The 23,288-nt window shown below is 42.2% G+C and overlaps 2 protein-coding genes and 4 non-coding genes across 6 annotated transcripts; all 6 read right to left on the bottom strand.

The window, feature by feature from the left end:
- Positions 1-6,333: 6,333 nt before the first annotated feature.
- On the bottom strand, positions 6,334-10,966 carry C13H18orf32 (chromosome 13 C18orf32 homolog). Its single transcript, XM_026393791.1, has 3 exons — positions 10,741-10,966; positions 7,222-7,409; positions 6,334-6,813 (listed from the first exon to the last, which is right to left on the bottom strand). The coding sequence occupies exons 2-3, from the start codon at positions 7,384-7,386 to the stop codon at positions 6,748-6,750; spliced, it is 231 nt and encodes a 76-aa protein (XP_026249576.1). The 5' UTR covers positions 7,387-7,409; positions 10,741-10,966; the 3' UTR covers positions 6,334-6,747.
- Positions 10,967-12,413: 1,447 nt separating this feature from the next.
- Rpl17 (ribosomal protein L17) lies at positions 12,414-15,767 on the bottom strand. Its single transcript, XM_026393790.2, has 7 exons — positions 15,722-15,767; positions 14,765-14,817; positions 14,635-14,675; positions 14,087-14,221; positions 13,736-13,834; positions 12,798-12,989; positions 12,414-12,508 (listed from the first exon to the last, which is right to left on the bottom strand). Exons 2-7 carry the CDS (start codon positions 14,808-14,810, stop codon positions 12,461-12,463), a joined length of 561 nt encoding a protein of 186 aa, XP_026249575.1. The 5' UTR covers positions 14,811-14,817; positions 15,722-15,767; the 3' UTR covers positions 12,414-12,460.
- LOC113186374 (small nucleolar RNA SNORD58) lies at positions 12,683-12,746 on the bottom strand. Its single transcript, XR_003301278.1, has one exon. It is a non-coding gene; the product is annotated as a small nucleolar RNA SNORD58 (small nucleolar RNA).
- LOC113186373 (small nucleolar RNA SNORD58) lies at positions 13,923-13,987 on the bottom strand. The gene has a single exon (XR_003301277.1). It is a non-coding gene; the product is annotated as a small nucleolar RNA SNORD58 (small nucleolar RNA).
- On the bottom strand, positions 14,505-14,569 carry LOC113186372 (small nucleolar RNA SNORD58). Its single transcript, XR_003301276.1, has one exon. It is a non-coding gene; the product is annotated as a small nucleolar RNA SNORD58 (small nucleolar RNA).
- LOC113186375 (small nucleolar RNA SNORD58) lies at positions 14,907-14,972 on the bottom strand. Its single transcript, XR_003301279.1, has one exon. It is a non-coding gene; the product is annotated as a small nucleolar RNA SNORD58 (small nucleolar RNA).
- Positions 15,768-23,288: the final 7,521 nt, after the last annotated feature.

Raw genomic sequence — 23,288 nt, 5'->3', positions numbered from 1 at the left:
GGGAGAGCCCACATTCAGCCTTCCTTTTCCTGCATCCTGAGACCATGCCATTTCCCAGGGTCCAGAGTTGCTCTCTGTCTGAGAGGAGCTATTTAACACAGCATTGCTGGAAGATCCTAGGGACCTCCCTAGGGAGGGGGACAAGGCAGCTGTTGATGTCTCCTTCCCACTGGGGACAAATTAATGAGTCTCAAACATAACATTTAATGTTGTATCAAAAACTCTAACCCATGTCAGGCACTATTCCAAAATTTTCAGCTGTATTAATTAACTGAATGGTCCTTAGGACTTTTCAGACTAGGTATGCTATGGTTTCAAGTATGAGTGCCTCCAAGTTTCACATTGGAACCTGAACCCCAGCATGATGGGACTTAGAGTTTTGCCTTTGGGGGTAAATGAGTCACAAGAATTGATGGCAGTTGAGCATGGTGGGGCATGCCTGTCATCCCAGCATCTCGGGAGGCTGAGGCAGGAGGATGAGTTCAAAGCCAATCACAGCAACTTAGTGAGGCACTAAGCAAACTCAGTGAAACAGTGTTTGTAAATAAAATACAAAATGGGGATGTGGCTCAGTGGTTGAGTACTCAAGTTCAATCCCCAGTACCAAAAAACAAACAAACAAACAAACAAACTCTTCAGACAGGGGCCTTGATAGGTGGTGACATGAGATTCAGCTCCACAGTAGGTTTTCAAGTGTGATGTTGGAGTATATAGGTTTTGGGGTTCTGTCCACCGGTTCTGGCTCATAATTCCCTCCTCCAAATAAGACGACTAGAATTTCTCTCCCCCAGGATGGGTCAGGGAAAATATCTTCCCCCACCTTTCTATCTTGGAGCTGGCCACAAAGATATTCTTTGACTTATCCTAGTACAGAGACACATGCCTGTATTCCCAGGGACTCAAGAGGCTGAGGCAGGAGGATCTTAAGTTCAAGGCCGGCCTCAGCAACTTAGCAAGGCCCTAGGCAGCTTAACAAGACCCTATCTCAAAAACTAAAATAAAATATTCTCTGACTTATATTGTCAACAGCAGGTCACTAGACCCTCCTCATTCCAGAGGGGTCCTGCTCTGAACCCTGGAAGGACAGCTGCCCAGAAAGTCCAAGAAGAATCTGGACAGGCTGTGTTTGCCCACATAGGCTATGAGCATTCAATCATATACTCATTTTGTCCAATCACATTTTGACACCATGTTTCAAGCATATGTATGTAATGAAGCCTTCATAAAAATCCCAAAAGACAGGATTTGGAGATGTTCTGGATAGCCGAATATATGGAGATTCCAACCAGAAAGGGCATGGAAGCTCCATGCCCCTTCTTTGTACCTCACCCTATTCACTTCTTCATCTATATCCATTATATATCCCCTTTCAATTATAACCCTTTATAATAATCCAGTATAAGTGTTTCCCTGAGTTCTTCCAGCCACTTGGGCAAGGGGTGAGTGAGAACCTGATTTATAGCCAATTGATCAGAAGCACAGGTAAAACAACTTGGGGCTTGTAACTGGCATCTCAAGAGGGGGTAGTTGGGGGAACTGAGCCCCCAACCTGCAGGAACCAAAGCCATCTCCAGGTAGATTCAATTAGAGGACACCCAGCTGGTGTCTACTGCTGCAGAATTACATGCTTAGTGTGTGGTAGAAGCAACCTATCATATGAGAAAGTCTGAGTTTTTCTTTGGGGTTTTATTTCTCCAGCACATCTGGTAATTAAAGGATTAGAATCATTAGGAAAGTGGTAAGCAGACTTTCTAGGTTTTTTTTTTTTTTTTTTTTAGTTATAGGTGGACACAATACCTTTATTTTACTTATGTGGTGCTGAGGATGGAAACCAGTACTTCACACATGCTAGGGAAGCGCTCCACCTCTGAGCTACAACCCCAGTCAGGCAAGCAGACTTCTAAGAAGCTTCCCTAGATTTCTGGTCCCTGGTAGAAACCATGCATCATCTCCCAAACATCAACTAAATAGTAGTTTGGTGCTGCTGTGAAAGAATTTTGAAGATTGATTTCAAATTAGTTGACCTTACATATGCAGGCCTGACCTAGTCATAGGAGCCCGTCAAATGCAGATTTCCTGACTGGTCCCAGAGGATCAGAAGGGCAGGAAGAAAGTGAACCCCAGTGTGGTGAGTGCACTGTGGGACTCTGTGCAACGGAACTGGGAGTGGCCTCCAAGAGCTGAGGCCCCAGCTACCTGGAAGGAAACCTGGGACTGCAGTCCCACAAGCAGCAAGTTTGGAAGAGAACCATGGGCCTTCCTGAGAACCACAGACCTGGCCAACATCCTGATTTTGGTCTGGCGAAACCCTAAGCAAAGAAACCAGTTATGCCATGAAGACATCTGACCCAGAAAACCTGTGAGATAATACATTCATGTTGTTTTAAGCCCCTAAGTTTGTGGTAATTTGTAATATAGCAGTAGAAAAACAAATACACCAGTGAAATATGAAATAGCATCTGACAAATTGCCAAGTCAGAAGCAGAACCCCGTGTATGGTTGTATACGTAATGCACCGACCTAAGGGAATCATTTACATGGTTGTCAATATGCCTTCTGAAATTGCCCAGTGCACACTTGGCACAACTGTACCCTGCAGTCCTGCAGGAGACTCCACTCTTGCCCTATCCCAGCACCTGAGCCACCTCTTTTGTCCTTGGTGAAAATGAGAGGATTGGGTTAGATGTGCCCTAAGGGCCAGACAAGCTCAACTCTTGGGAGTCTTTGGTATATTTTGTGAATACTTTACCACACATTGGCCCTTCACAGTTCATCTGCAGTTTTTTTTTTTTTCAACATTTATTTTTTAGTTGTAGTTGGACACAATACCTTTATTTTTACATGGTGCTGAGGATTGAACCCAGGGCCTCGCACGTTAGGCAACCACTCTACCACTGAGCCAGAACCCCAGCCCTCCCATCTGCAATTCTTGACCCTCTCAATTCCAACCTCTCCCTTCACTTGAAAAATCTGAAATTTCTTACCCTTTCAATTAACAAGGTTTCTCTGAAGAGAATGGAACCTCAGCTTGGCCTGGGTGGGTTCTTGACTTTCAACACTGAGATTTCAGGAGGCAAGGTACAAGCAAAGATTTATTTACGCATAGTAAAAATGTACACATCCAAAGGCAGGGCACGGATACACCCTTCCTCAAAGAGAGAACCAGGACATGCCGAGGTTGGGCCCTGATTACCATAATTCTTTTTCTGGAAAGAAATGTGCAAGTTCTCAATCTTCTTTGAAAGTAAATTTCCATGAATGTGGGGACAAGTGCATGGAGTACTGCATACATGGCATGTTATGGGCATCATGAGTGGCGAAACACTCAGCCTTGCTAGGCTTGTGTGGGGCAAACTGCATCCCTGTAGGCACAGCCCTGGGCGTGAAGCCTTTGGAGCAAGTTCCTGTGCTTGCTCCAAAGCCCACTCCTTGATTGGACACTGCAAGGACAGTTAGCAGAAACTGCATTGGTGGTTGCCTATAATCTGCTTAGCTACTGCCTGAGTATATATACATGGTAACTGTGCAATAAAATGAGACCGGCTTCCTGCTTGGTCTCCAGAAGTCTTGTTTAGCAACTCTGCAGCCACACTCTCCTCTACCCTGTTCCGTAGACCTCCTCGCTGGACGAGACACAGCCTACGCACATGAAAATCATTCTGTACTTGGGGTTCAGAATGTTGTTCTTTGGCCAAATGGTCTAGCCATCAATCATTTGTAGGCCTATTGTATAAGTCTTTGAATCTATGAAATTTATTTATTTTATTTTTAAGAGAGAGTGAGAGAGGAGAGAGAGAGAGAGAATTTTTTTTTTTTAATATTTATTTTTTAGTTCTCGGCAGACACAACATCTTTGTTGGTATGTGGTGCTGAGGATCGAACCCGGGCCGCACGCATGCCAGGCGAGCGCGCTACCGCTTGAGCCACATCCCCAGCCCGAATCTATGAAATTTAAATTCTTCATGTTTTTGTTCTTACTGATCTGTTACAAACACACCACAGAGGTTTTGTTTATCCAACAAAAGTTCCAGGTCTTTTTCTTTCTTCCTGAGACTCCACCTATCTCTTGTCTAACTTTGGGCCATCTTCTTTCTCTTCTTGTTACTTGTGTTAACTTCATAAGAATGTCTGCCTGTAGTTTGTGCTTCTTCCTTAAAGCAGAAGTCCACATCAACAATTAATAGCTTTGAGGATGGAACAAACCAGAAGCTCCCTGGGGAAATCATAAAGAACCTTCCCTCCCCCACTTCCACTGTGATTTGAGTAAACTCAAAAGACGTTTAACTTTATGGGGTTCAGGAGACTTGACATCAGTGGTTAAAAGTTCCTTTCAATAGAATCCACCTAAGAGGGCAACAAGCCAGTGGACAGTAATTTTGAGAAAATGCTGACTTACCCAGGTTTCCTAGGAAGGTAGCTAGCTAAGTAATGAAAAAAAGGTGACAAAACCCAGGAGTCTTTCAGGTGAATCTTGAATAATTATGTAAGAAAATGAGTTTGTCTCACAAAGAGACAAAAAATTTTAGCTAGAATTTACCAGGACAAAAGTAAATTATTGAAAAGTAGGTAAACTAAAGCATCATGCTGCAAGGTAAGCAAAATTAGAACTTTAAAACAAGCTCACAGGGGCTGAGGCTATGGCTCAGTGGTAGAGTGCTTTTCTAGCATGTGTGAGGCACTGGGTTCAATTCTCAGCACCACATATAAGTAAATGGATAAAATAAAGGTCTATACATTTAAAAAATAAAAAATAAAATAAAATAAATAAATAAAACAAGCTCACAAATACTGATCAGTTCAAACTCATGCTCTCCATTTTTGCTCAATTATTCCCATTAGGTATTACTAGCAATTATGTATTACAAGCTGTGACGGCTCCTTAGTGTAAGTTAAGGAGAAGACCTTAATCAGGCATGGCAGTACATGCCTGTAGTCCCTGCTGCCTGGTAGGAGATCCAGAGATCACTCAAGCCCAGGAGTTCAGGACCCAGTTTTTTGGGGGGGAAAAACAAAACAAAATCTTAAAAACATAGACTTGCCACTTAATATATCTAAACTCTATGATCCTGTTTTTTTGACCACTTCAGAGTTTCACAAATATCCAATACCTTCATGTATGTGATATACCCTTACACAGTGCCAGGCACAATGTGTTTAATAAATGGTAGCTCTTAGTAGGACAGCAGCCCTCAGGTATAAGTTGTCCGACAGGACTGATACTTTGGGGAAGGGTGAACTGGTGTGATACTGGGCAGCAGCTGTCAAACCTAGTACAAGGACAGTTGAAGAAAGCATTTCTCAATCAGCCATAAAAGTGAAGAAAAATGGTCCAGCACAGTGGCACACACCTGTAATCCCAGTGGCTCAGGAGGCTCTAAGAAACAGTGAGACTGTTTCAAAATAAAATACTATTATCTTATATTCTTATATTGTCTTATTCTTTTTTTTTTATTAAAATGTCTTTTATGAAATATTGGTAATAAATGAGAGTTTTTTCCTTTGCAATACTGGGAAATGAACTCAGAGGTGCTTTATCACTGAATCTTTGTTATTTTTTCTTTTAAGACAGGGTCTTGCTAAGTTGCCAAGAGTGGCCTTAAACATAAAATTGACCTGTCTCAGTCTCCCAAACTGCTGGGATTACAGGCAGGTGTCTGGTTGGTTGGGGCAGAAAAGTTGAGACCTGCTGATTTATATCAAATGAAGTCCAGGGTGTTTCCATAGGTTAATAGGCACATAGCTTAATATAACCTTGGTTAAGACCCAGGACTTCACTGAGGACCCAAGGGCAAGAGTGCCTTTTAATTCTTCCGTTTTCAACGAAATAAATATAATATACCTCATGATCTTTAAATATTTACAGATCCCTAAACTGAACTAAAAAAGCCCGGGATGAAACAGTAAGCCCAGAGAGCTCAGACCAGCCAAGAACTGCCCAGACAAGTCACTGTTATTGAAACTACTCAATGATGGCCTGCCTTGTGCAACAGTAGGTAACTGGTTTCCCATCACTATCTAAATGCCATCTCAGTATTAAAATTGTCTTATGATATGGTAAATAATTTCCCTTTCAAACATTTAATAAAAACTTTTTAAGAGAACAAAGAACCACAAATTAAACTGAATGTTTAATGCATTTGTAGGAATGGAAGGAATGCAACAGCATTATAATTTTATAATACATTAGACATTTATGTAAAAGATGTTTCATTTTTCAAAGTTTCTCCTATATCCTTCTTTTCCATCTTTCTCAGAGCAATAAACAGTAGTTACTTACTCTCATAGATAAACTGCTCCATGGTATTGGACAGTAATCTTATCTTTAAGTTTCACATCATTATCATCTGTACTATTTCACAGTAAAACTTAATCCATTCAAATTAAAATGACCTGAAGAATTAGAGCAAAGAGCAGTCAAATTCACGTGGATGAATGAATGCTAGAGGCCCAAGGACTTTAAGTACTGAGTATTTACTGGCACAAACCTATTTATTCATATTATTAAAACAGCAATAATAGAAATTAAAGCTACTATAATGAAAATGGAACTCAGGAATGAGGTCATTAAATATAACTAAGTACATTTTAAATATAAATACTATGTATTTCCCAGTAAGTTATCAGATAAATAAACTCTCTATCCAAAATTCTAGTTTCAGAGAAAAAAGTCAGAGACAATTACAAAGAAGGTGCTTTGTGTCATCAGGTCCATTTTAAAAACATTTGCGATCCTTTGGAAAAGTTGCATTAGTCTTTCTTTTTATCATAGATTCCTGTTGGTCCTTTTGTTGGTAATCCATTTCTGTCGGCACCCTAAAATGAAATAAACATTTAAAGAATTATTATAAAAAAAGACACTAAAAAAAAGAAGTTTTCTTTAAAAACACACAACTTTATAATGAAACAATTTTGTTTCCAGAAATGTGCAAGATGCCTAAATTAGTACAACAGAATACAAAGTTGAACTTAACAAGCACCAATGCTAAAGGCAACAGAGTTGTCTAAATATTAATTTCCAAATACCTTCAGTTTGTCTTGGCCATAAGGCAAAGGACAAATGCACTAATCCTCTGTCTAATTTAAACCTTTAAGTTAAATGTTAATTACTCGAGAAAAATTATTGAAGCTTCTGGCTCCAAAAACTTGTTCTTCCAAAAGCCAAGTGTTAACTCAAGTATCACCCCTTCACTGTCCTTGTTCAAGGCATTTGAATGTTCTTACCTTGCAGTCTACTTTGCCTTTGTTTTTATCATTGGATTCTTGTACAGCTTTTTTAGGCCATATGCGACTAACAAAGGGGGAAATCATAGGGTATATGTATGGCTCCAGGAATTTTTTGTAGATCCAGAGAAGAACAGGAATGACAATACAAGGAATGCACACCATTGTCCCAGGCTCAAGCTCGGAAACTGTTGATATATGTGAGGAAAACAATAGTTACCAAAGATTTAATGGCTAAAGAATTTTACTTACAGTAACATATCTGAAAGGGCAGGATGTAGTAGCACATATCTATGATCCCAGCTACTTGGAAGGCAGAGGCAGGAGGATCACAAGATCAAGGTCAGCCTCAGTAACTTAACTTTCTCAAAAAAAAAAAAAAAAAAAAAAAGGGCTGGGGGGTATAGCTCAGTGGTACAGCACTCCTGGGTTCAAATCCCACTACAAAAGACAAGAAAAGAAAAGAGAGAAGCAAAGCCCCAAAGGACTCTTTTATAGTGAAGGGGAAAAGTTTAAAACCATTATTTCTTTCTTTCTTTTTTAATATTTTTTAGTTGTAGGTGGACACAATACCTTTATTTATTTATATGTGGTGCTAAGGATTGAACCCAGTGCCTCACACTACCATTACCACTACCACTGAGCCACAACCCAGCCCCTAAAACCATTATTTTTTAAAACAAAGTTTATTAAATAAAAATGCTGCCATCTGCAAGGTAAAGGAATAAGATGTAGACATGAATAATGAGATGCCAGCATCCAAACCTTTTCGATCACTGCTCCCCAATCATAAATTTGATGATAAAAGAAAGACATCAACTCTCAATAGGTACAAATAAGTTTACATACAATAACTCATTTAATCCAGGAGGCTGTGTACCCTTGCTATTTCCACTTACTGATAAAGAAGAACAAAAGACATCATGACTTACATCCCACGAAAGTGTAGAGGACACTGAGTGTGAAATAACTTCCAAGTCCCAATATTCAGGGAGTGACAATATCAATTACCCAAACCTTACAAAACTAAAGGCAAATTCTGTAATCAAGACATGACTTTGGAAGACCTTGAGGCTACAAATCAATTGGCCTTTACTAAGCAACAACTCTTAGATATGCTTTGTTTTTCTTTCTTTCTCTTTTTGTGGTGCTGGGACAGAACCCAGGTCCTTGAACACATTAGGCAAGCCATCTTCAACTTAGCTATACTCCCAGTCCTGTTTTTTTGGTTTCAAGGGCATGAATTAAGGTGTGCTGAAAAATAAAAAAATCTTATTCAATATTATCACATAGGTCAATTTCTAAAAGTTCACTTCTAAAAGTTTTTTTTTTTTTTTTTTTTTAATATTTATTTAGTTCTCGGCAGACACAACATCTTTGTTGGTATGTGGTGCTGAGGACCGAACCCGGACCGCACGCATGCCAGGCGAGCGCATTACCGCTTGAGCCACATCCCCAGCCCAGTTCTAAAAGTTAACATGGCCAATTTCCTTGGTAATTATGAATCCTATTGGAATTTCTGAAAAAAGGCCCAATAACAGTTACATAACACAATTAAATCAAAAGATCTTTTAAATTTACAAGAATTTTTACTCCTCTAAGAGTAGGATGCAGAACCTTAAATAAAAAGTAAGCAGTTTTAAAACAGTGCACAAGGCATAATTCAGTATTTTAAAATTTCTAATTTTCAAAATATTGTAAATTAAGCAGTGTTGACTGGCAAATAAGTCAGCACCATGAATATACTATTCAATTTTAAATGTTCACAATACAGGTAGAAAACAATGGTATGGATAATCCAATCTGAATGTGCCCTTGAAATGACTTAAGATGGAGATGAAAATTTACATCAAGGAATATAGACAGCTATTTTACAAAGGACCCATTAGATTCTTTGAAACAATCCCCTAGTCAAAACAACACTTTAAGTGGGCTGGGGCTGTAGTTCAGTGGTAGAGTGCCTGCCTAGCATGTGTGAGGCACTGGGTTCGATCCTCAGTACCACATGTGAATAAGTAAAATAGAGATATGTGTCCCATCTACAACTTAAAAAAAAAAAAAAAAAGCATTTTAAGAATCTACCAAAGTAACCTGTTCCAAAAGTTTAAAGAACATATTCTTTGATTAAAGTATGACAAACTAGCCAAGCACGGTGGCACAAGCTGTAACTCCAGCTCCCTGGGGAGGCAGAAGCAGGTGGATCCGAAATTCCAGGCTAACCAGGGCAACTTGGTAAGATCCTTCCTGTCTCAACCTAAAAAAAAGTAAAAAGGCTGGGGGAATGCAACTCAGTGGTAAAGCTTCTCTGGGGTTTAATCCCCACCCAGTATGGGAGGAAAAGGGACAAAAGAAAAAAGACAAACTAGTGCTGATTCTCAGAATTTTTCAAAGGATCATTATTTTTGACCACACATATTTAGAATCTGATCTGAGGACATTTCAGAGGTAATTTGGTTTGGGTCTTGAACGTTCTTTCAGGTACTACTACAGTACTACTTTGGCTGGCAGTTACCTGGATTTGAGAGGGGCATGACCACTTTCTAGGTGACATTTCTGCACAAATAATTTAACCCAACAGTGCCTTAATTTTTTCTCATATGTAAAATACAGACAATGATAGTACCACTCTTACAGGAATGCAATGTAGGCCAGATTGTCTGCACATATTGTAACTTACGTATTATTTTTAAAAGACCAGAAAAACAAAAAGCTCAAAAGTTGTGACCTGTCCAAAGTTCATTGTAAACAGAGTTAAGACCAGAATTTCCAGTTCCGGTTTCCCAGCTCAAGACTACTGCCTTTTCCCCTTTGAAAAAACACAATGATCATGTTTTCCATCTTCTACCAAACCTTCAAAACCAAGTGACCCCTTTCAAAACAACGGGTAATACTCCCAATACTAGGTTACACTGGAGACTGGCAATCCTTCATGAAGATTCATTTTTACCTTTGAGGTTGTCTTAAGTAAGATCGTACACATTATGTTGTAAATCAACAAATGCTACTAACCACTTAACGTTACAATTATAGCTTTGATGAATTTTAGCTCTTTTTATAAAGAAACTGCTTGTATTTTATCTTTTAATCTTCATAATGATTCGCTACAGGAGAATGTGGTTTTAGAAAAGTCTAGAAGGTGGCAAGGAGAGACTCATTTGAACTATTCTCCAAGACAGCAAAGCGAGCAAATTGAATTATAACTGCTGCAGAGGAATCACCTTTCATTCGACTCGGCCCAAGATGACAATGGAACAGAGAGGAAAAGGCCAAGGCTCCATCAGAAATAGGTCAGGTAGGGCGGGCCAGAAAGCCACCTCGTTCGAAGAAACCCTGAGACTGAGTCAAAGACAACTGAAAAGACCGAAGGGAAAAGCAGGGTCAGTGGCGAGGATTACAGAAGGGAAGCGACAGGGACATCACCAGGCACGGCAGAGAACGAACCGGCAAGGAGAAAAGGAGCTGCAGGACCGAGGCCCCGAGCGGGCGGGTGGAAAGGGCGCGCGTGGGGAGCGAGAGTACCGTGAGGCCAGACGGAGTGTAGCCGGAGCTCAGGCCGCCGCAAGGCTCCGGGCAGGGCGGTCAGGCGAGCCGGCGAGTCGCGCACCGGCCGAAGGCTCCTGAGCGCCACCGGGAAGAGCCTGTGGAGCTACTCGAAACCGCCGCGGGAGCGCAGAGGACAGAGCGCAGCCTGCCTGGCGCATCCAAGCCTGGCTCACCCGCGACGACGAAGTCACCAAGGCAAAGCCCGCACTTCCGGGGGGAGGGACAAGCTGCCGCCTAGCCAATGGGCACCTCCAAAGGGGCTGACAAAGGGTGCTGCGTCAGCTTGAAGACGCACGGGACGTAATGGAGACGCGGGGCGGGACTCGCCGAGACTAGCCGGGACTACCGGCGCTATCGTCCAGGACCTGAGCCTTCGGGCCCGGAAGTACAACCAAGCGTTGTAGGCGGCCGGTATATGCAGCTCCTTTCGTTAGAATATTTGAGTTAGGGCCTGTTCCAGAATGCAGAATTCAAAATACGGATTCTGGAAATATCGCCTATCAGTGGCCGCCACACACAGGAAATGTTACACCACTCGCACGTAATAGGCTGTTTGCAGGCCCACCTGGCTTAAGCTATTTGCTCAGCAAATTTAAGCAACTTAAATGGAAGGGCAGATTTGGGAGTAAACGCTAAACTTAAGGGGATAGGGGTGTACCTGAGTGGTAGAGCAAGTCCTTGCCAGACAGTTCAATACCCAGTATCAAATGAGTTAATAGAAATGGTTGTACCATTTCATCACTTTTAGGGATTGTTACCTGTAAATTTTGTACTGGTGAGAATTTGGAACCACTGCTGGTGGGAATGTCTTTTGACAGTTCCTCACCATGTTACTGGGATCATCTTATGATCAAAAAAGAAATGCAAAAATGCTTACACAAAAACGTGCACACAAGGCTTCGCAACACTATCTGTAACAGCCACTGTTCAGGAATTGATTATATGGAATACATGCCATAGTACACACAAACCCCAAAAACATGCCATGAAATTCAAATCAGACACTCCATTTTCATGAAATGTTCTTAAGAGGCAGATCTATACAGAAAATAGATTAGTAGTTACTTAGGGATCAATAGGGGAAATGGAGAATGAGTTAACTACTGTTAGGACTCTTTGATGGGCCCGGGTGTGATGATGCATGCCTGTAATCTCAGCAACTGGTAAGCATGAGGCAGGAGGATTCAAAACACCAGCCTCAGCAACTTAAGGAAACCTATCTCAAAATAAAAAAGGCTGGGACACAGCCAGGGTTAAGTCCCCAGCACACACACACAAATTCCTTTATGGGACAAGGAACAAATTCTAAAATTGATCGTAGTGATGGAGTACCTCACTGAATACAATACCTTGTAAATGGGTGGACTGTATGGTATGCTAAATCTCAAGGCTGTTTAAAAAATACAAAGTTTCAGAAATTTCCCCATATTATATTTTATACAAAGGAACTCAAGATAATCAAAACAGCATATTTTGGACTATCCTAGCTACTTCAGAACTTGAGGATGACTTTGATCCTAGGGGTTCAAGGCCAAAGACCCAAAACAAAAACAAAAGCCTGTTTCTAATTTTAGTTTATGACTTGTGAGAATACCCAAAATACTTGCTAGGCCCTGGGTTCAATCCTCAACACCACCACACAAACATAATAAAAGACAACCAACATTCTTTTATTTGCATTTTTTTTTTGCTGAATTTATTCCCGTGCCATAAGTTTTTGTTTCTTTAGCTTCTTCTGGGATATCTGGGAAAGGAAAAAGAAAAAAAATTTTGAGATTTCAGGGACATGTGAGTGGCTAGGGAAACCTAAGTGGGACCACAGATAATTATACGCATTTGATAATACTGACTAAAAAATTATTATTGTTTAGGCAAGAAACAAATTAGGGTCATGAAAGCCAAAATAAAGTGTTAAAAGGTTGCTCAGAATACTTTCCTTTCATGGTTATTCCAAAGGTGTCCTAAGATGGTCATCACAGCAACCATAGATCTTTCTAAAGTACTCGAACAAAATCAAGCTATTAAATAATTACCTTTTTCTTCTGTGCAACCTCCTCTTCTGGTTTAGGAACAATTTGTTCCTTTTCAGTGAGGATCATCTCAATGTGGCAGGGGGAACTCATGTATGGGTTAATCCGACCATGAGCTCTGTAAGTACGACGGCGCATCTTGGGTGCTTTGTTCACCTGGATATGTTCAATGACCAGAGAATCTACGTCTAAACCCTGGCAAGAGAGGGAGAACAAAATAAGGTAACATCTTTCACAGTCTTAACGCTACTAACTACATTATTGGGAAATACTAATTCCCAACCAATACCCCATCCATTTCTGAATAAAATCATTTTTGAAAGACAATCCATTAAGATCTTCAATGGTATATTTTTTTAAGACACTGTCTGCTTTCTGAGTTATCACCATAATGTTCTTACTGTGTTAGAGTAAGTGCTCTACCACTGAGTTGTATCCCCAGTTTACTATGTTTGTGACCACCCTATGCCTATAATCCCAAGTTATGAGACAGTTGAGGCAGGAGCTTCTCAAATTCAAGGCCAGTCTATAACAACTTGGGCAGTCAAAAAGGTTAGGGATGGTGGTGGTAACTGAAGGATGTAGCTTAGAGGAAGAGAACTCCTGAGTTCCGTCTCCAGTGGGAAAAAAAAAAAAAAGGGTGCAGGGGTGGGGTCATGGTGAAGAGGACAATGTACAGCCAGTTTCTACACCCTGAAATAACCACTAATAAGGCAATCATTTTGATAATTAATCATACTACCAAAAGGTTCATGGCACAAGAAAAGTTACAGGTGTTGGTAGATTTTTATGAAAATCTTTAGACAAAATTTTGGACTGCTGGAGACAGAGAAGTCTTTAGAATATTTAAATGAGAGATTTAATCAGAGCAAAACAATGATATAAATCTGGAACAACATTTAATTTGCATATACACATAAGGAGGGTTATGGTTTGGGTACCTTAAGTTCAGCATTACTCTCTGCATTTTTAAGCATGTGCAGCAAAAATTCAGCACTCTTTTTGGGCCACCGGCCCTGTGTCCAGCCCCACTGTTTGGCCTGAGAAAATGAAGGAATGTGATTAGTAACTTTCCAAGGTTTAAATGAACATTGGAACCATGATGAATCTATTTTATCTAATATCAAGGTTGCTCAGCACATGGTTTATTTCATGGTTAATCCAAAGGTGTCCTAAGATAGTCATCACAGCAACCAAGAAAGCTCGACAAAGGCAGATTCTAGCCACAATTATCCCAGCCAATCACCTTTCCTTACAATTTATATTTTCAAATAGCCACTAAGAATTCTCACCTGGGCACACCTCCCAACTCCACCATTGTAACGCCGGAATGGCACACACTGCTTCTTTAATGTGACATCTTTCAGGTACTTGGTGGCTTTTCGGATATGCATACCCTTGATGGCTTGCGCAGTTTCACGGGTGTTCTAAATACGAGTAATGAAGTTTTGGTTAGTATAATTTTTAAAGCAAACATTAAAGTATAGAATTTCAAAATTGTCATACATGATAATTGTGACTAAAAGCCTGGGAAACTTTGTTTGGAACTAGGGAAAATTAATCCTAATCCTCAATTTATCCACTGTAAAATCTTTAAATTCTAACATCCAACTACTTTCTCAAGGATTTTCTGGTACTTTTATTCGATTTCAGAAATCCTGAGTCAAATTGCTCATTATACAATGATAATCAATATACAAGTAAAAGGTGGCTGCTCAGAATGTATTAGTTTTCATGGTAAATCCAAAGGTGTCCTAAGAAAGGCATCACTGCAGCTTCCTTTAAAGATGAGCAACACTAGAACATGTGGAAAACTTAGATTGCATTAGGAGTCTCATACCTTAAAGTGAACACGAAGATTTGAGCCTCTTGATTTGCATGCTAGAATATAAAAAAATTTGTTAATTTCTGGCTATACCTTTATGCTCACCCCAAAGTAGAAATTATAGATCTATGTCCTATTCACTTACATTTTGTGGGGTTCTCCGGGTCAAGAGAGTACCGGACCATTTTCATAGATCACCTGGAAGGGAGCACCCCATACTTGTCAGTAATAGATACTTAAGGGTAACTGGTGAACTTTAAATAACAAAGTGTTAAGTGATATTAAAAGCTGCTCAGAGAATAGTTGTTTTCATGATTAATCCAAAGGTGTCCTAAGATATGCCATCATCGCAGCCGTCCTTTCCCTCCACCCTGTCCTTTCTTCTCTTCCCTTTGCATCAACCAGCCACTACGGCGCTGATTACACGAATAGTGATTTGGACCTCCAATCAACCCTCTCCCTTCCCCTTTAGAAGAAAACAGTCAGTTTTGATCTAAACGTGGGTCTTTTAGACCTAAGATGCCGCCAATGCATGGCATCTGACATAGCAAAAACCAACTCCGATCCTTTCCGCCCTCCCTCCCTCTTTACAGAAACCCCTTCACTCACACAGCTTCACAGGAATAGCTTCCCACACTACAGACTTTACACTATCATGCACGTTAGGTAGGAGCCATCCAATTTGCAGCACTTAACTGACAAGGGTTTGGTTTCAATCTGCCTTTATTCCCTCAAAACTTTCTCGCATTGCGGCCACAAATGCTCCGCGTACTGGCTACCACTCACCGCGGGACACTGGACCTCCACAGTCGGAGTAGACACGGAGGGCAGCTGCCCTTACCCCCACCAGCCGACGAGCTTCTCCCTCCCCCGTCCCCATCCATCACGTTCCTCTGCAGCTCACAGAGGCCTGCCGGCCCGGGAGCATCAAGTCGGGCACTCTGCCACGTCTCCTTGCACAGAGAAACATCGCTTCCAGCAAGAAATCGTAGCCCTGGGAGTTTTCCTCCCGGGGTCCTTGACACCCGCACTCCAGAGGCCAGGATGGCGGTGATGACCGGAGGATTGAACACTCGTACCCACACTCCAGAGAAGCACTCACCTCAGGGCGCTTACAGGAAGAGGAAGAGCGGTGGCTTCTGGGAGAATTCATGAAAACTCGACCTCTCGCGAGATTTTAGGATAAAAACCGAGAACTGGGAGGGCAGAAAGGGAGTGTGGGATATGATTTGAGAATGCCGGGAACGAATGCCAGTCTCCTTAGAGACTGTCTCAAATTTCTCATATTTATTTGGTATCCAGAAGTAAAGTTATGGGTTTTAAATATCAGTCAACTAAGCCAGGCTTGTAGTTCTAGGTTAGAAATATGTTACTAGACATGAACGAGAGATTTTGTTTAGTCGAGAACATTCATTAGGTTTGATTGTGCGATCATATTTAACTTGAAAGTAATTTGTAAATGTAATTAAGAAAGAAGCCAGACGTGGTGGCGCATGTAATTCCAGCGACTCGGGAGGCTGAGGCAGGAGGATCACAAGTTCAAAACTAGCCTCAGCAACTTAGCGAGATCCTTTCTCAAAATAAAAAATAAAAAGGGGACTGGGTTTGTGGCTCAGTGCTAGAGCGCTCACCCAGCCCGCATAAGCCACTGGGTTCCATCCTCAGCACCATATAAAAATAAATAAAGATATAAAATAAATAAAAAAGGACGGATATGGGGCTCAGTGGTTAAGCACTTTTGGTTTCAATTTAAAACAAATCCCAGATATATATCTCCTTTAATTTTTTTTTTTTTTTTTTTGGTTGTTGTTGATGATGTTGTTTGTTGTTTGTTTGTTACTGAGATTGAGCCTAGGGGAGTTTTTTACTGAGCCACATCCCCAGCCCACACTTTTTTTCCTTTTTTTTTTTTTTTTTTTTTTGAGATAGGATCTTGTTAAATTGCTGAGGCAGGTCTGGAACTTGGGATCCTCCATCTTAGTCGCTGGTCGCTGACATTACAGGCGTGTGCCGCTGTGCATGGCATTTGCAAGCAATTCTTTTTTTCTTTTTTCTTTTTTCCAATTTTTTTTTAGTTGTCTATGGACACAATACCTTTACTTTTTTTTTTAGGACTAATGTTAGCACTCCATCTTGGCAAGTACATTAGGAGATAGAAATCACTTTTTAGGCTGGGTACAGCAGTGCATGCCCATAATCCCAGTGATTCCAGAGGCTGAGGCAGGAGGATTGCAAGTTCAAAGCCAGCCTCAGCAACTGAGAGAGACTCTTAAACTTGGCAAGACCCTGTCTCCAAATAAAAATTTTTTAAAAGTTTGGGGATTTAGCTCAGCCATAAAGTGACCTTTGTTTGGGTGCAATCCCTGTTACCAAAACAAGAAAAAAGAAACACACACACACATATGTATGTATTTTTTAGTTGTAAGTTGACATAATATATTTATTTTATTTATTTATTTATATGTGGTGCTGAGGATTGAACCCAGGGCCTTGCATGTGCTAGGGGAGCGTTCTACCACTGAGCCACAACCCTAGCCCCACACTTTTTAAGTTAGAACAGTGCATAGCACAGTAGTCATTAAAGTCACTCATGTGTAAACAAACATAACATGGAGCAAAAGAGTATTGTATTATAAGATTCCATTTGTATATATACTTTAATATTAATAGCTCATTTCATATAATGTAATGTATCCCAAGTGGGATTGTTTTGGCATGTCATTGTCACAGGGCATGGGCCTGCTGCCAGGCTAAGACAGCCTTGGCAGTCCTTTCTCACCCTGATTCTTGCCATCAGGCCAGAAAGATTTCATTACAGACATACCACTCAGATAGCGGGCATGAGTTTTATTAGAAGGGATTGAAAAAGGGAAGAGGAGCACTCCCAGAGGTGGAGGACCGCATCGCTTGCCCCTCCCCACTCCAGTTGTTTGTTTTGTGCTGGGGATTGAACCTGGGGCACTCTACCACTGACTATCCCTAGTCCTTTCATCATGGGAAAAGAAATGTCTCCAGAGAAGGGTCGTAGGAGTCTCAGAGGGAAGTGGGAATTCAACTCAGGGCCAGAGGGGTTGTTGGCATACCTGACAGAACAGAATTTCAGCATGAGCCAGACAAAGACATAGACAGAGGTTTATTTAGGAAGTAGGTACACATTCAAAGGAGAAGTGGGCTATCTCCAGGGTGAGAAACCCAGCCTGTGTTGGGAGTCCAGTACTTAAAAAAGGGCTGTATCCGGGGCCGATCTGGAGCCAGGGTGGAGCTGCACTGTTTCATGCCAGTTTTCCCTGCACTTGTGTATTTCCCTCATTTTACAAGGGTATGGGCCAAATGCCTGCTTTTTCAAGATTTGCAGCTCAGTTTTCTGAATCTCAATGGCTCAAGGAGGTTTCCTTTAAGACTTAGTATCTCTCTCCATGCTAAATCGCTATCTCACATTTTTTATTTTTTATTGAGACAGAGTGTCACTAAATTGCTGAGGCTGACCTCAAACTTGCTATCCTCTCGCTTCAGCTTCCCCAGTCACCTGCCCTCCTGTCTTCTTGGTGGGTCCCAGGGAAAATTCTAAAATCCCACTCAAATTCGCCTCTTGACTTTTGACTGACAGAAGGATGACATCAGACTTTCAAGTTTCCACTGTTTGTGACAACTCTAGTTCGCTTTGGCCCATGTTTACCAGTTCTGATTGAAATGTGTCCCTTTTTTGGCGGGGGATTAACTGGAGATTGAACTCAGGGGCATTTGACCACTGGGCCACATTTCCAGCTCTATTTTGTATTTTATTTAGAGACAGGGTCTCACTGAGTTGCTTAGCATCTTGCTGTTGCTGAGGCTGGTTTTGAACTTGTGATCCTCCTGCCTCAGCCTCCTGAGTCATTGGGATCACGGGTGTGTGCATCATGCCTGGCTGAAATCTTCTGTCCTTATAGATTTTATGGGTAGGGGGAATTATCCTTATCTCCCTGAGCTCTGGGATCTGGTCTATGTATAGGTCACAAAAATCATTCCCACTTTCAGGGTAACGTGGTTTTTTTTTTTTTTTTTTTTGGTGGTGGTGGTGGGGTGGAGAACCAGAGGGACTTTAATTGCCAAGAGTACAGGATAAAGGAAATCCACACCTATAATACCAGTGGCTCCAGAGGCTGAGGCAGGAGGCTGAGGAGCTCAAAAGCCTCAGCAGGTTAGCAAGATCCTGTCTCCAAATAAAATATGAAGAGGGCTGGAAATGTGCCTTAGGGGTAAAGTGCCCCTGGGTTCAATTCTCATTATTCCCCCACCAAAAAAACCAAAAACCAAAAAAAAAAAAAAAACATGTGAGAATGTTTTAATATTCATGAGGGAGTTTGATGAAAGCCGTAGGTAGTATACACGCCTGCAGAAGCTCACAATACTGAGTGTCGAGGGTGCAGGGCACAGCCCCCTAAAGAGCTCTGGGGCAGCATCAAGGGAAGGAAGTGGATCCAGGAACACCCATTCCACTCCTAGACCAGAAACCCAGACACTTGCTTCCAGGTGACTGAAATGACAGGTGGGGACAACAATCAGATGCGAAAGTAGCCAGAGTGAGGATCTGCGGGACCTGTGGAATGTGGCAGGTGTAGAACCCATATACATTCAGGAATCTCCTGGACCTGATTTGTCCGTGTCCTCTTCCTCCGGGTCCGAAGATGTGGAGACAGAGACTCGGAGCTTTTGAAGCTATATAGAGCCTCACAGGCCTGGCCCCTGGCCCACTGGGGCCCTGAAGCTGGGTTGCTGCTGATGGGATGCCCTCCTGTGCGCTGCCCGCAGGCCTGGCCTGGACTGGAGAAGCAGGGTTGGTCCTCTGGGAAGGAATCCTAAGGGCTGGCACTTAAGTCACCCATTGCTTCTGGGTGTGCCCACATAAGCCCACTGGCCCCAGCACAGGTAGACGACTTCTGTCCAGGAAGAAGGTGGGCTCAGATGCTGCTCCAGCTGAGGGTATGGTGCCCGGCCAAGGTATGAGGCCTGGCAAGCCACAAACTACTTCTGCACATGACACTTCTCCAGGTCAAGCCTGGTGGCCAGGACCACCAGGGCACTGTGGGATGGATAGGGGTCCTTCAGGAAGTGTTCATTCAGCTCCTTTTGCTGCTGCTTGCTGAAGATCCTAACAAGGCAACTCCAGGGGCCATTGAGTTTGGTAAAACATGAATTTCTTCCATCGCAGCTGCTGCTCTGTTCAGGTGAATCACTTGTGTGCTTTTTCTTGGCATTTTGGACTTTCATTTCTCCTTCAAATAACAGATTGTTTGCTGAGGAGTGTAATGTAGCCTGTTGACTTTAGTCAGGCAGGGCTGCAGGTAAATTGCTTTTATTTTATTTTATTTTATTTTACGATGCATGTGGAGGCCTGCACAGTGGGCCCAGTTTATAGAATTATTCCCTTAACCTGTGTTCCCACTGCTCACCTCTATCTGTTCCCTATCATCCTCGATATAAAAATTATTGAGATATTTTACAAGTTTAAAAAAAAGATCAAGTCTTCAAAAACTGATGCATGTGTTTCATACCTACAGCACATCTCAGCGTGGGCCAGCCACGTCTCAAGTTCTCAATAACTTGTCCAATCACATTGTAGAGAGCAGCTGTAAACAGTTAGTCAGCAAGGCAAATAGGATAGCGTGGCCCAGCATATGAGATAGATCCTATTGCCCTATATTACAGATGAGAAAATTGAGGCTTTTGGAGGTTAAATCACATACTGCTGGGAGTTAATAATTTGAATTTGTAGCCAATTTCTTCTTTTTCACTGTGATTTTTTTTGTGTCTGGAAACTTCATCCGTTGGAGCTATCTCTACTTTTGACAACATTAGGTATATTCAGGATGATATGTCTGCAAGCTACCTCTACTTTCAAGAGTAGGACTAAATGTGCATATTTTAAAAATGTCTATTTTAGTGCCTTATAGTAATACATAATAGTGGAGTTCATTTGACATATTCATAATTTGCTCCATAATTTGCTTCATTTCAATCTCCAGGACATCTCCCTTCCCTTTCCCTGACCCCTCCTCCCACTCTACTTGTATTTATTTATTTTGTGTTTATTTATTTATTCTGTGTTTATTTATTTATTAAATCAGTGCATGATAGTTACAGATAAAAGCTGAATTCACCATGGTACACTCATAGCATTAATTTGGTCAATTTCATTCTGAAGTTCTTTCTCTTTATATTAAATACAAAAGTTATTCTGTAAGAAGTTAGGATGGTGATGGCCCTCAATCGGGGTAGGGAGTGGTGACGAGAAGGAGATACAAGATGGCTTTCAAGTACTGAGTCTCAAGCTGGGAGCTGGTTACCTGGCTTCTTAACTTGTATATGGTCCACTTAATAAGACCCATACAGCTGGACACCTATGATATGTGTCTTTATGTATATTATGCTTCAGTAAAAAGTTTACTTTAAAAAATTGCTTGTATGGAGTTTCAGTGCTTGTAGCAGTGAGTGCGTGAGTTTGCCAGGGCTGCCGGGACAAGGTGTTGCAGACTGGAGGGCCCAGACGACAGTTCTCTCCAGCCAGTCCTCTTTGAGGACCCCTCTACCCAGCAGATGGAGAGTAAGTCCTTCAGTCCTGTAGAAGTGGTCAGGAAGCCCAGCCCAGGGTCCACCATGCTAAGTATGACTGTTTCATTTTACAGATAAGAAAACAGAGGTTCAAGGCCAGGTATGGTGGTGCTCGCCTGTAATCCCAGTGACTCACGAGGCCCAGGCAAGAGGATCTTAAATTCGAGGTCAGCCTGGGCAACTTTGAGACACCCTGTCTCAAAATTAAAAAAAAAAAAAAAAAAAATCAAAAGGACTAGGGATGTAGCTCCGTGGTAAAGTGGCCCTGGGTTCAATTCCCAGTACCAAGAGGGGAGAAGAAAAGAAAAGAACTTAGATTGAGAAGAGGCAGAGGCAGGATGTGAACCTCGGCCAGAGTCTGAAGCCTGTGCTCTTTGCCATCACACTCCCTGCCAGTTCTGCACATGCGTACCTTCCTGATGACTTCGGGACCTCCAAGTTTCCAGGTACCTCATCCACCGCACCTTTGCTAGCCTTGCTTTCTGCCCTGCCTCTCAGGGTCAGCTGCCCTGTGTCATCCCTCTGGGGCTCTGCTCCCCTGCCCTGGACCGGTGCACAACCCCCTGTTCTACGTCCACTGCTGCCTGTGCTCATCAGATACCCCCACTGCAGGCAGTGCTGAGGAGGACTGTCCCAGCATGAGGCTGGGTAGATGGGGACGGCCAGGGGCCTGGGAATAGATTCTGACAGAGCATCAGGGAAGCTGTAGCCAGTGTTAGGCACGAGGTATTAAGAGTATGCAGGGGTGAGGAAAGGGATATGAATGTCCTCGGGCTCCTCAGATGAAGTTGAAATGACCCTCCAGAGACCCTGTATTTGGTTTACTTAATGATGACCACTGGGACTTCACATACTGTGTGGCTCCCCTCCGAGCAGCAGGAAATGACAAGCCCCTAGTCTTTCCCAAGTAGTAGCCATTGATTCTTCCACTGACCAGCAAAGACAGATGTCAAGTGTGCCCAGCAGGAATTTGACAGTTTGGACAAACAATGATTTCCGTGGCAGTCATAAATCTCTTAGGAAAGGTTGTTCAGCTGATGCGTTAAATCAGTCAGCCGGCAGCCGTGTGGATTAGAGACCATCTTTGTAGAAAGAACCCTCTTTGGGGATTTCAGATGAGTCCGTGTTCCATTGTGGCATGAACACCCACCTCCCCTGTCCCTTGAACAATACTGTTCAGAGGCTCAGCTCCTGGCCTCCAGGAGAGACCAGGGAGGAAAGTTTTAATCCCCTCCGCAGGGATTCGTTCCACTCTCCTCTGTCCCAGCGGCCCATACAATGCAGTTTTAATCTTCACTGAGAAATTAGCCTTATTAGGCTGGAAAGGGCAATTCTTTTCCTGACAATAAGGAGAATGTAATCCTTTCCTCAGGGGGTTGGAGTCCTTCTATTTGCTTCTCAGGGCATCTCCCCTTTACCCCTGGCCTGTTTTCTCTTACTTCCCAAAGCTAGTGCACTATGGAATCCTCTTTCTGCACTAGGCTTTCCTTAGGGGTCCCATTCTGTTTGTTTTCCTAAGACTCTTCAATTCCTTGAGCAGCAGAGTTTGTACCTTATCACTATAGCTCTACTTCTGTGAAATTTTTAGGAGGTGTGTGTGTGTGTGTGTGTGTGGTACTGGGTATTGAACCCAGGAGTGCTCTACCACTAAGTTACATCCCCACCACATTTGGTTGTTTCTTTTTTTTTTTTTTGAAAGAGAGAGAGAGAGAGAGAGAGAGAGAGAGAGAATTTTTGTACTATTTATTCTTTAGATTTTGGCGGACATAACATCTTTGTTTGTACTTGGTGCTGAGGACCGAACCCCGGCCGCACACATGCCAGGCGAGCGTGCTACCGCTTGAGCCACATCCCCAGCCCTTGGTTGTTTCTTTTGAGATAGGGTCTCAATAAGTTGCCAAGGCAGGCCTGGAACTTGGGATCCTCTTGCATAAGCCTCCCTAGGAGATGGGATTATGGGAGGGTGTGCTCCACCTCACCCCACACCAGATAAGAATTTTTAAGGTCAAATTTAAAAGTACATTTTCTTTTCATCTTGCCATTTATTGACTGTGTGTGTGTGAGTGTGTGTGTATGAG

The sequence above is a fragment of the Urocitellus parryii genome, chromosome 13, assembly GCF_045843805.1.
Source record: "Urocitellus parryii isolate mUroPar1 chromosome 13, mUroPar1.hap1, whole genome shotgun sequence".
In the NCBI taxonomy this organism is placed as follows: Eukaryota; Metazoa; Chordata; class Mammalia; order Rodentia; family Sciuridae; genus Urocitellus; species Urocitellus parryii.
The sequence above is the reverse complement of the archived record's forward strand: the minus strand, read 5'-3'. Positions and strand labels throughout refer to the sequence as shown.

Excerpts from the sequence above, each read along its gene's own strand:
- C13H18orf32 (XM_026393791.1), bottom strand. The coding sequence starts at position 7,386 with ATGGTGTGCATTCCTTGTATTGTCATTCCTGTTCTTCTCTGGATCTAC. Across the intron at positions 6,814-7,221 it reads AAGGCAAAGTAGACTGCAAG|GGTGCCGACAGAAATGGATT; the intron begins GTAAGAACATTC and ends ATTTCATTTTAG.
- Rpl17 (XM_026393790.2), bottom strand. The coding sequence starts at position 14,810 with ATGAAAATGGTCCGGTACTCTCTTGACCCGGAGAACCCCACAAAAT. Across the intron at positions 14,222-14,634 it reads ATCTTCGTGTTCACTTTAAG|AACACCCGTGAAACTGCGCA; the intron begins GTATGAGACTCC and ends ACTCGTATTTAG. Across the intron at positions 12,990-13,735 it reads AGAGTAATGCTGAACTTAAG|GGTTTAGACGTAGATTCTCT; the intron begins GTACCCAAACCA and ends CTCTCTTGCCAG.